At 44.8% G+C, this 12799-nt stretch overlaps 1 protein-coding gene across 8 annotated transcripts in view; it reads right to left on the bottom strand.

The window, feature by feature from the left end:
* The window catches only part of ANK1 (ankyrin 1), a 183494-nt gene that overhangs the window by 23008 nt on the left and 147687 nt on the right, over window positions 1–12799 (bottom strand). For all 8 annotated transcript variants that reach the window (XM_075272759.1, XM_075272754.1, XM_075272755.1 and 5 more), the window contains 4 exons: window positions 8674–8758; window positions 7150–7224; window positions 2177–2308; window positions 1025–1198 (listed from right to left, as the gene is read on the bottom strand). In XM_075272759.1, the coding sequence (XP_075128860.1) occupies window positions 1025–1198; window positions 2177–2308; window positions 7150–7224; window positions 8674–8758 (466 nt within the window). The remainder of the gene's footprint in view (window positions 1–1024; window positions 1199–2176; window positions 2309–7149; window positions 7225–8673; window positions 8759–12799) is intronic.

Genomic DNA, 12799 nt, shown 5'->3' on the forward strand with positions numbered 1-12799 from the left:
GAATAAAAACAAACAGGAGGCCAGGGCATACAATATCCGGTTGTAGAGAGATGGCCGCACATGCGCATTTCACCTCCATTACAGTCTCATCTGTTAGAACCTGACAATACTCCATTACAGGGGTTGTCCCACAGAGTAAAGTGAGAAGGAACCTTCACGTGCTCCACCTGACCGCAACCAGACCAAATGTGGTTGGGACTGGTGATGGTCGGTGCTCCCATTCACTAGCCGAGTGTCATGCTTCAGATACTTGAAGTCAATGGGAGCAATGGCCATCACTAGTCCAGCCCACGTTCAGCCTGACTGCGGTCAGGTTGAATGTGGAGCGCGAGAAAGGTCTTCTCACTTTACTTTATAGGACAACCCCTTTAAGGTACACAGTGGGTACAGCCCTTAAGGGCGAACCTGTTCCTTCTTCTATTATTGAATCCTTGTATTGCCCATAAAATAACAATTCTGGAACACCTTTTGTTGTCCCTCTTTTATTCCTCCGAGAAATTCATGAGTAATTGACAACTGGGAGTTACCATTAAAGGGGCAAGTCCCTTCTCAGGCTGACATTGTCCAATCAATGATGACAAGAATAGATGGTGTAGGACACGCCCTATTGACAGGGAATGGTAACACCCAATTGTCAATGTATTCATGCATTTCCAGGAGAAATAACAGAGGAACGGGACAATGTAATCAGCTAATATTTTATGGGAAATACAAGGATTTACTAAGATAGACAAGTCAGGAAAGATGTGTGGATGATCAATATACATGACAGGATCATTAAAAACGTTACCTTGTGGGGTTAGGGACTCAGGGGTCTGAGGAGGATATATAATAGTATATAGATAGTAGACAAAAGAAAGAAGAAGGGAGTCAGGTATAACAGGAGCGGCGCCCGAGAGATGCATGTGGCCCCTGGGCTGCCAGTGCCCACCACTGCTGTATAACAAACTGCCCATTAAAATTAATGTACAAAGTTCATAGAAGGGCCGCATACAGTAAGTTGTGTCACATGCTTTGTTTTTACCTGGTGAGGACCCCCATGGGACAGATCCATTCCTCTGGGAGGGGGAAATAGAGCCGTCACTGTTTGTATACCGGCGGTCCCCCTTCAGGCTTCTGCTTTGACGCCCAGATCCCTCCAGCATGGTGACAATCTCATTGCGGTCTATGTTTCGCAGAGCTGTGTAGAGATCTTCTACTGCAAGAGTCAATGATATAAAGTAATGAACGCAAATCTCACTATAAATACTATCTTTGTTCCTTTGCATGGGTACGCAATGGCCTTGAGAGCAGAACAGTTCACTAACTGCACCAACATCCTTTAATAGGCGCCGCTCCACTGATTCCAGCACGGTTGGCATTTTTTCTCTAGCCCCCGCCAATCCTGAGCAATCAGTGCTGTTAGTCTAATTGCCCAAGTTGCTAACTAGACTCTCTAATGTCGAGTGGGTGGTGTCAGGCAGGAACAGACAAGGCGGCCTGACTCAGAGAGCCAATCAGAGGAAGGCAGTTGAAGAGTTCACGCCCCCTTAGCCTGCTCCTGTCTGACATCACCCACTTGACATCAGAGAGCCTAGTTAACACATCCGGCACCAAAACTAACAGCACTGATAGCTCAGGAATGGTGGGGGCTAGAGAAAAAATTCCAATTGTGCTAGAATCAATGGAAAGGAGAAAAGAAAAGAGATTGCACTGTTGGAGGTGGTGAAATGTCCTGTTTATTTCTTATTTACAAGGTGGTTGTATGAGGCTTTGCTTTTTTGCAGGATGTTGTATTTTCCATAGGTGTCAATTTAGAGTCATGATGATAGTATGGGGTCCAGGACGGTTTGAGCACACGGGATGAGCAAGGCACAAAGAACCAAAGGACCCACCAGGAGCCCAGTTTCCTACAAAATAATGGATCGGTAAAAGAACGAGGCCAGAAAGGGTCCACACCAGTGGGTTTTATATTTTATGGGATGCCAAAAATTGCCTATTAATGAAACATTCTGTGTGTGCGAACAACAAAAATTAAAATACAATTAAAAGTGGACTTGCACATGATCTGTAAAGACAGAGGTCGGCCTGAATCATGTTGGACTGAAGGAGCGTCACTGTATACCTATCCCATACATCATTATACATAGGAATCTGTGGGAAGATGGCGCTCGATCTCTGCTCACAGTATACGTACACTTTGCGTTGGAACCTTGCCGCGATGCCCAGAGGTGTAGTAACGCTGCGCTCTGCTCCAGCAAGGAATTTGGATTCTCCACTCGAATCCTATTGATGTCATCCATCTCAAACTGTAACTCCCGCGCCAGCTCTGTGAACAGGACAGACCCACAGTCACAGTCTGTAATACCCTATAATATGTCTATGACACTCGCCGCTGTGAAACACTCGACATGATCTAAAGACCCCCATGATGACAGAAGTGTAAGCTTATCTGAGCCTTGACATCCATGATAACAGCATCAGCAGAAGTCTTATATGCTGATAATGTGGCTGCGGGCAAAGCTATTTAAGGGATATCTGAGATGGCTGGGGGTTAGCACAATTTCTGCTACTTAAATGTACCCTGAATGGATTGGATATGTACACCACTTAGTCTACACTGGGGATATTACTTCACTGTACTTTGATGTATTATAAAAATACTGCGCTGCCACTCCTTCATTCCGATGACTGGTCGGGGTCCTAGCAGTCGGACGGGCATTGATCAGTAACTAATAGCATATTCTACGGATATGCCATCACTTCAGGGGCAGACATAACTTGTGTAGCCTGTTCAGACACTATGTCATTCCAGTGAGCCCAGCTCATTCACTACACTACCCTAGACCACCAGGGATATTACTGGTAATTCCACTACTGCCCTTGACCACTAGGGATGCCAGTATTAATTCCATTACTGCTCTGGAACACCAGGGATGTTATAATTAATTTCATTACTGCCTTTGACCACTAGGGATATTGTAATTATTTCCATTACTGTCCTAGACCAACTGGGATGCCAATAATAACTCTATTGCTGCCCTAGACCACCAGGGATGTCATCATTAATTCTATTACTGCCATAGAGAACCAGGTATATTCTCATTAATTCCATTACTGCCATAGACCACCAGGGATATTGTAATTATTTCCATTACTGTCTTAGACCACCAGGGATGCCAGTAATAACTCCATTACAGTCCTAGACCACCTGGGATGCCAATAATAATTCCATTGCTGCCCTAGACCACCAGGGATGTCATCATTAATTATATTTCTGCCATAGAGAAACAGGAATATTCTCATTAATTCCATTACTGCCCTAGACCACCAGGGATGTTAGTATTAATTCCATTACTGCCTTAGACCACCAGGGATATTGTAATTATTTCCATTACTGTCTTAGACCACCAGGGATGCCAGTAATAACTCCATTACAGTCCTAGACCACCTGGGATGCCAATAATAATTCCATTACTGCCCTAGATCACCAGGGATGTTAGTATTAATTCCATTACTGCCTTATACCATCAGGGATGTCAGTATTAATTCTGTTAGTGCCCCAAAGCAGCAGGGATGTTAGCATTAATACTGACATCCCTGATGGTGTAAGGCAGTAAAGGAATTAATTCTATTACTGCCCTAGATCACCAGAGATGTTAGTATTTATTCCAACACTGCCTTAGACCAATCAGGGATGTCAGTATTAATTCCATTACTGCTCTAGACTACCAGGGATGTTAGTATTAATTACATTACTTCCTTAGACCATCATGGATGTCAGTATTTATCCTATTACTGCCCTAGACCACCAGAGATGTTAGTATTAATTCCAACACCGCCTTAGACCATCAAGGATGACAGTATTATCTCCATTACTGCCCTAGGCCACCAGGAAAATCATCATGAATTCCATTACTGGTCTAGAACACCAAAGATGTTATCATTAATTGTAGTACTACTCCAAACCACCAAGGATGGTATCATTAATTCCATTACTATAAAACACCACCATTCTAGTAATAACCACTTTACTGTTGTACTCTCTAGGGGTGTTATTATTAATTTCAATTACTGCCCTAGACCACCAGGGTTGTCAATTATACCCATTGTTGTCAGTGAAATTGAAACAATCTCACTATTATCCAATGAGATGAAAACAGCAAAACAATTGTTGTTACGTTATATTAGAAGAGGGGGCTCATATGCTGTTTATCAACAGGGGCCTCAGTGGTGTCTGTCTGCCCGTGCATCACTTACTACAGTAAGATGACCCCCTTAAACTGGCCATATATTCATCTACATGTAGCATAAAAAATCCAGACAGAAATTTAAGCATTTTGGGGATCTTCAGAACGCCCCTCTCCTGATAATACTAGTCTATGGACGAGCACTGTGAGCAGAGGGAGGGGGCGTTCCTCCCCGCTCACACTGTACAGTGTGATAGGCGCTGCTGTGGAGAAGGACGTTCCTGACAGACTGTCAGGAACGCTCTTCTGACTGTAAAGCGCTACGGTACCAGGACCGATAGCGCTTCACCCGGGGCACAGATCGGGAAAGCCTACAATGTGCTGAATTCAGCGCACTGTCGGCTTTCCAGCAGTATATAGAACTGCCTGTGCCCCAAACCATGAAAGGTCCTCTTTAAATAAATGGATGTCCATGTGGTGCTGAGTCCTCCACAATTGGAGATGCCTTTGACATCACTTTTCTACCCCAGGTAATACAGGTGGTTCTCCAAAAGTTAACCCTTCTCTATGATGTCAATATGGCATCCATGATGTCCCAAAAGAGCGTATGACCAGCAGTTGTTATAATGGGAACCCCCTTAGAACCCATCTGGACTGATAAAATTGTATCAAAATTTTTACAATCTGATCAATGTTTGGGGTCTAAATAGTCACGTGTCATGCACATTATATGACTACCCCAATATATACAGGTAATAGATACTACTAGAACAGAAATATTAGAACATGGAGACCTACTGGAATTTGCCTATATACAACACACAAGGCAAAACAACACAACGCACAACTATATAACAGACAATCTAGGCCGGCATTCTGGGACCTGTTGTTCCTTAGCCGCACTGGTTACTAGTATAGTTATCTTCAGCCTCGTCATTGGGTTAACAATGTGTCAGCTAAAAATTTCTAAAAAGGAGAATGCTGCCTACAGACTGGTGACAATATATGGTGCCATCTTACAACACAGAGTCTATGGTGAACTTATATTATAACAAAATTACGCAGCAAAACCAAAAATAACCAGATGACAATATGTGAGTACAGAGCAACACTAAGGCCTAGACCACGTTACAATCATGAGCCAACACTACGTTGGTACCATGGAAGCTATATTCCTAAAACATTCCAAAAACATTATAGGAACGGGGCAGGAGACCAGATTTATATCTATAAGTCCCTACCAGGTACCATTTATGTCTACTTTGGGCCCCCTCGGGCATTAGGGCCTGTGTGTGACTGCTACGTCTGCACCCCAATAGCCACAATATTCCCTGGCACCTTACTTTAGTGATAGCTGTAAGTGGCATTTTATAGGACACCGTGGCAGCTACTATAGGGGCGCTTTGGTAGGCCTGGCAGGTATAAGTATAAAGTCCATAGTATGGGTAATTTGTTGGCACCATGGCGAGTATACTTATAGGGGCACACTAGAAACACCTTGAGGTTCCATCTTTGGACTTACAATGGGATGTACCTATAGTTCAATTCTGCGTTACCCTATCTGAGCAGATCTTCTCCTGGATGTACATGCATTTTGCATCCACAAGATATCGGAGAAATTTATCTCCGCAAGTAGTATTGAAAAAAATATCTGCCCGGCCACAGACGTAGACATACATTTCATTAGTGGAATTGGCGGTGGGTTGGATATATCTGTACAGAGGAGTCCGGAGAGACGTGCTAATGACAAACCCGAGCTGTCGGTGGTGGTTTTATCGTGCACACTGCTGCTGTATTTACATCGCCTGCCCGTAAGAGGGTAAACAACTAATGTATAAAGTGCTATAGGTGATAGTATAAATTGTAGTACTGCAACTAATACTAGACGAACGGTTCAACGTGACAAGAAGGCTACATGCACATGAACGGCACAGACGGTACATGGATGGTCTCTGTTCGCTGTCTATGCTGTCCACAGACCCATACACTTCATTAATAGGTCTGGACTGTAATATGGGCAGAATTATGACCTGTCCTGAGTTGTGCCCCCTCTAGAGACTTGTGATATTACAGACCCAGCCTGCTCTGATAAGCCACAACTCTCTGATGTGCTGATGTATGGCACCAGAATGGAGAGCTATATGCCTATAGGTAACTTTTGGTAAGTTTTTACCTAGCATAGACTGGCATTGTTGTGTGTAAATTGGTGCTGGCACAAGGCGGCAGGAAGGGAGGTAGAGTAGGCTCAGACTGCGGAATTTGTTGAGGAATAGAAGGCATTATTCTTCTCCAGATTCTGGCCCTGTGGATCCCGTGGCAGAAACCGTAAGCAGAGCTTTGACTTTCCGCCATGGCCTTGCTTCGTTATTAGCCCCAGATACAACGGGGTTAACAAGCCTTGACCTTGCGCCTTGGATTCTGTGGCTGAATCAGCTGCAGAATCCGCAGGAAGATCGATCGGAACGCTTGTCTTTTAAGCATCCGGAAAAACAGGGTGTCTGTCGCTGCCTCCCATTGAAAACAACGTGAAGCAGATTCCAGACAGAATTTTGAGGCGGAATCTGCCTCAAAATCAGCTGCAAACTGATCCAGATCTATAGCAGTACGACTACCGCTGCCTTCATGGTATCAAATGGGTAATTCTATTACATATAATACTACTTGCAGTACCCTGGCAGGGCCAATAGGTGGCGCTCCTAGACTACACCAAATATAGAAAATGATACTCTAAAATATCCAAAACAAACGGCGTATTATTCAGGACGCTTAGCCATGGGCATAGGGCTAATGCACAGTAATACATAGTACATGATGTGGAGGTTGGTCCTGTGCCACGACAAGGACACAGTGACAATACACTTAGCCCCATGATGAATAGTTTGTGTACAGAACAGATGCGGCCTCTACAATGATATATTACGGGGTTGCTTAGAATTAGCGTGAAGGGCACAAGTCTTCCAGTGTTGGTGTGTAAGCTCACCGGCCCAGCTTAGACCCAGATGCTCCGATATAACGGCCATCTTCATGTCAAAACGGTCTGTGCCACTGAGAGAGCCTGGGGAGACAGGGAAATGGGGGTGACATTGGAGGGGTAAAAAAATAGAAAAAAATTAAATGAGGCAGAAAATAATACATTTGATATAAAGTGTGAAAAACTGTAAGAGGAGGAGGAAGAGGAGTGATAGTACAATATAAGATGGCGGTATGAGAAGGAGAGTCTAAGTAGGGACAGTATAAAGAGTGGGCACGGAGGAGAGAGAGCGCCCACGGTGAGAGGGTATTAGGGATGGGCTGGATGTAAGGGGACTATGACAGGACACTATGTGTAAAGTTAAACAGAGGATTTTGCAGCGGTTGTTTGCAAAAGCAGCTTAAAAAACCGCTAGTGATTTTTTTCCGCTGCCCATTTATTTCAATGGGCCTTGCAGGGCAGAATCCACCCGAAGAAGGGTCATAATAACATCAGCTGGAGGATATAATCTGCCTGACTCCCACTGAAGTGAATGGGAGACCTAGGAGGTGGATTCCACCTCAAAAATTTGCCTGCAAAAACTCTTGTATTAACTTATTGTGAGAGGAAAGTAAAGAAGGACTCTACGAGGAAAGTAAAAGGGGAATGTATGAAAGGCGACTGAGGATAGTAGAAGGGACTGTGAGAAGAAAGCAAGGAGGGACAGTAATAATGGCTAACTATATGACCGAAAAAACACTTCTAAACAGTTATTATATGAGGAATTGCTTTCGGGCCTCATGCACATGGTGCGCAGAGTAGGCACTTCATACATCACCATATGGAGCCTTCTTACGGTATGTATGATGGGGTTATTCTTCCCAAGAAGCAATGAAATGCTTCTATGGTAAAAAATCTTCATAATAACAAATATATATAACCAGATAGTCATCTCCCTTGTCTTATCTGCTCATGTATGGCTTACCCATCTTTGCCCACACACACCGGTCACATCTTCCTTCCTATTTCCTATGCAACTCTCAATTTGGACCAGTAATGATAAGGATTAATTCCCACTTTCTTATATTTCGTTATGTTACCCAGGGATCAGGCTATTCTTTGCAAACTTTACTGCTAATTGGGCCGATAGATTTCTAGGGGTGCCATGTTATCTATCTGCATGGCAGATAGATGATAGAGTTATCCAGGGCCCAAAATGATTACATATCCTTATCGTTAATTTGGGTTGGTGCACAGTGTATTGAGCAGGAGGCAGATGGTACATTGTGGCCTGGCTGCACCAATGCAGCTCAGCTCCATACAGGATAGCTGATCGGTGGGGGTCCCATGTACCGGACCTTCACTGATCTCAAACTAATGATCTATCCTAACAAAAAGACTCCACTTCTAGGAAAAATTCTAATATTTTGTTTGACCTTTATTTTTCACCTCCCCTTCTTCTATACCTCATGTATATATATATATCTCCACCAACTATATACTTAATATACCCAACTTTCCCAGTGTGCCCTCCTATCATCCCCTCTGTCTCACCCCTTGTGCTGTCATTCAGAAGGCTGTATCGCTCTCTTAGAGCAAGTGGGGTCAGCGTCCTCCTCCTGTCCAGGCTGCCTGGGCCCTGTGATAACACAACTCAGTTTTACACAGCTACATAATGGTACAATATGGTAACACTTAGCGTAGAGCAGAACAGGACATGGTCATGGGCACAACAAAAAATAATAAAAAGCACAATAAATCGCAACAATACAAGACAAGCGCACAATAGCAACAACAACACAGAGACACAGAGCAGAAATACAAGACATAGCTGCAAACCACAACGTGTATTTTAAGACAAAGACACAAAAAGCGACAAAAGCAAAGCCAATGCTGAATGACCCAACACAAAGGCAAAAAGTACTAGACAACCGTATATAGAGGAAAAATGCAACATGATGGCTCCAGAAGCAAATATACAGTACACATATGCAAGTCATGAATTCCTCAAGTGATACAAGTGAGATTCATTTATGTCTTATGACACACAATACCTATTTATTACTATTATGTGCATATGAATAACCTTACTCAGCGGCTCTGTGAGGTCTCCTATGTGGGGGTGGTATAACAGAGGACAGTGGCGGAGATGCCGAGCTCAGGAGTATATATAGATTTCTATGATTTCATTCAGTATTTTTATATAAAAGCTGTTTAACTGAGGGAAGGACTCATACAGAAAGCCTGTGAGTCCTGCTTCTCCTGACCACACATAGAGAAAGCCTGTGAGTCCTGCTTCTCCTCCACACATACAGAAAGCCTGTGAGTCCTGCTTCTCCTGACCACACATACAGAAAGCCTGTGAGTCCTGCTTCTCCTGACCACACATACAGAAAGCCTGTGAGTCCTGCTTCTCCTGACCACACATACAGAAAGCCTGTGAGTCCTGCTTCTCCTCCACACATACAGAAAGCCTGTGAGTCCTGCTTCTCCTGACCACACATACAGAAAGCCTGTGAGTCCTGCTTCTCCTGACCACACATACAGAAAGCCTGTGAGTCCTGCTTCTCCTGACCACACATACAGAAAGCCTGTGAGTCCTGCTTCTCCTCCACACACACAGAAAGCCTGTGAGTCCTGCTTCTCCTCCACACATACAGAAAGCCTGCGAGTCCTGCTTCTCCTCCACACATACAGAAAGCCTGTGAGTCCTGCTTCTCCTGACCACACATACAGAAAGCCTGTGAGTCCTGCTTCTCCTGACCACACATACAGAAAGCCTGTGAGTCCTGCTTCTCCTGACCACACATACAGAAAGCCTGTGAGTCCTGCTTCTCCTCCACACATACAGAAAGCCTGCGAGTCCTGCTTCTCCTGACCACACATACAGAAAGCCTGCGAGTCCTGCTTCTCCTGACCACACATAGAGAAAGCCTGTGAGTCCTGCTTCTCCTGACCACACATAGAGAAAGCCTGTGAGTCCTGCTTCTCCTGACCACACATAGAGAAAGCCTGTGAGTCCTGCTTCTCCTGACCACACATACAGAAAGCCTGTGAGTCCTGCTTCTCCTCCACACACACAGAAAGCCTGTGAGTCCTGCTTCTCCTCCACACATAGAGAAAGCCTGAGAGTCCTGCTTCTCCTCCACACATACAGAAAGCCTGTGAGTCCTGCTTCTCCACACATACAGAAAGCCTGTGAGTCCTGCTTCTTCTGACCACACATACAGAAAGCCTGTGAGTCCTGCTTCTCCACACATACAGAAAGCCTGTGAGTCCTGCTTCTCCTCCACACATACAGAAAGCCTGTGAGTCCTGCTTCTCCTGACCACACATAGAGAAAGCCTGTGAGTCCTGCTTCTCCTGACCACACATACAGAAAGCCTGTGAGTCCTGCTTCTCCTCCACACATACAGAAAGCCTGTGAGTCCTGCTTCTCCTGACCACACATACAGAAAGCCTGTGAGTCCTGCTTCTCCTGACCACACATACAGAAAGCCTGTGAGTCCTGCTTCTCCTGACCACACATACAGAAAGCCTGTGAGTCCTGCTTCTCCTCCACACATACAGAAAGCCTGTGAGTCCTGCTTCTCCTCCACACATACAGAAAGCCTGTGAGTCCTGCTTCTCCTCCACACATACAGAAAGCCTGTGAGTCCTGCTTCTCCTCCACACACACAGAAAGCCTGTAAGTCCTGCTTCTCCTCCACACATAGAGAAAGCCTGAGAGTCCTGCTTCTCCTCCACACATACAGAAAGCCTGTGAGTCCTGCTTCTCCACACATACAGAAAGCCTGTGAGTCCTGCTTCTTCTGACCACACATACAGAAAGCCTGTGAGTCCTGCTTCTCCTCCACACATACAGAAAGCCTGTGAGTCCTGCTTCTCCTCCACACATACAGAAAGCCTGTGAGTCCTGCTTCTCCTGACCACACATAGAGAAAGCCTGTGAGTCCTGCTTCTCCTGACCACACATACAGAAAGCCTGTGAGTCCTGCTTCTCCTCCACACATACAGAAAGCCTGTGAGTCCTGCTTCTCCTGACCACACATACAGAAAGCCTGTGAGTCCTGCTTCTCCTGACCACACATACAGAAAGCCTGTGAGTCCTGCTTCTCCTGACCACACATACAGAAAGCCTGTGAGTCCTGCTTCTCCTGACCAGACATAGAGAAAGCCTGTGAGTCCTGCTTCTCCTGACCACACATACAGAAAGCCTGTGAGTCCTGCTTCTCCTGACCACACATACAGAAAGCCTGTGAGTCCTGCTTCTCCTGACCACACATACAGAAAGCCTGTGAGTCCTGCATCTCCTCCACACATACAGAAAGCCTGTGAGTCCTGCTTCTCCTCCACACATACAGAAAGCCTGTGAGTCCTGCTTCTCCTGACCACACATACAGAAAGCCTGTGAGTCCTGCTTCTCCTGACCACACATACAGAAAGCCTGTGAGTCCTGCTTCTCCTGACCACACATACAGAAAGCCTGTGAGTCCTGCATCTCCTGACCACACATACAGAAAGCCTGAGTCCTGCTTCTCCTCCACACATACAGAAAGCCTGTGAGTCCTGCTTCTCCTCCACACATACAGAAAGCCTGTGAGTCCTGCTTCTCCTGACCACACATACAGAAAGCCTGTGAGTCCTGCTTCTCCTGACCACACATACAGAAAGCCTGTGAGTCCTGGTTAACAACTCTTCATGTATTAAATGTATATAGGAAAAGTTGTCCTTCACCGTGTATGGGCAGAAATGCTTTCTGTATGAGACCAAACTTTTTACATTAAAATAATAAATCAAATCATAGAAATCAATATATCCCTAAATTTAGCATCTCCTCCTCTGTCCTATGTGTCTCAAATACAAGACTTGACAAATCCGCTTAGACAGATTTTTGGTTTGTGATTTATGGAGCGCATTAGAGGAATGTAAACAAGCCTTTCATTTTGGCATAAGGTTTTACTGCTTCCCTCTCAAGCAATATTCACACTAGGCAAATACGCTGTGTATTTTCAGGATAACTGCTGTAGGATTTACATGTGGATTAGCATTAGATAATCTGCAGTTAGTGGAATCTGTATAAATAATGAGCAAAAATGGATTAAACAACCTATTTATATGCCGTCTGTCAAGATTTAGGTACAGAATCCACACCTACATTCAGATAGAATCCACATTGCGTAGAATTGTGAATGCAGCTCTGAAGTATATCACAGGCTGTGATTCAGGATCAATGGAATACGTTTACAAAAATTTGAAATTTTGATGTAGTTTTTTTTGTACTTAAAGGGGTCGTCCCATTATGGACACTTATTTCCTATCCACGGGACAGGAAATAAGTGTCCAAACACTGGATCCCCAATCAACAGGAGAATAGGAGATCGAAAGTCCCCCTAAGGCACCTTATGAATGGAGCTCCAGTTTGCTTTGTGCCCAGTGCTCCATTCACTGCTATGGGGCTATCGGGACTGTCTCCAGCACCACAGAAGTGAATGGAGTGGCAGTCATGACCGCTTCCATTCATAAGTAGGCCTTAGAGGGACTTACAGTCTGAGACTACTTCAATTTGCTACAGTCCCCTGTACTTCTAATCACTGGGGGAGCCAGTGATCGGACACTTATTCCCTCTCCTATGTATAGGGGATAAGTGTCCATAACGGGACAATCCCTTTAAACTGTA

This window comes from Leptodactylus fuscus, chromosome 5, assembly GCF_031893055.1.
Source record: "Leptodactylus fuscus isolate aLepFus1 chromosome 5, aLepFus1.hap2, whole genome shotgun sequence".
In the NCBI taxonomy this organism is placed as follows: domain Eukaryota; kingdom Metazoa; phylum Chordata; class Amphibia; order Anura; family Leptodactylidae; genus Leptodactylus; species Leptodactylus fuscus.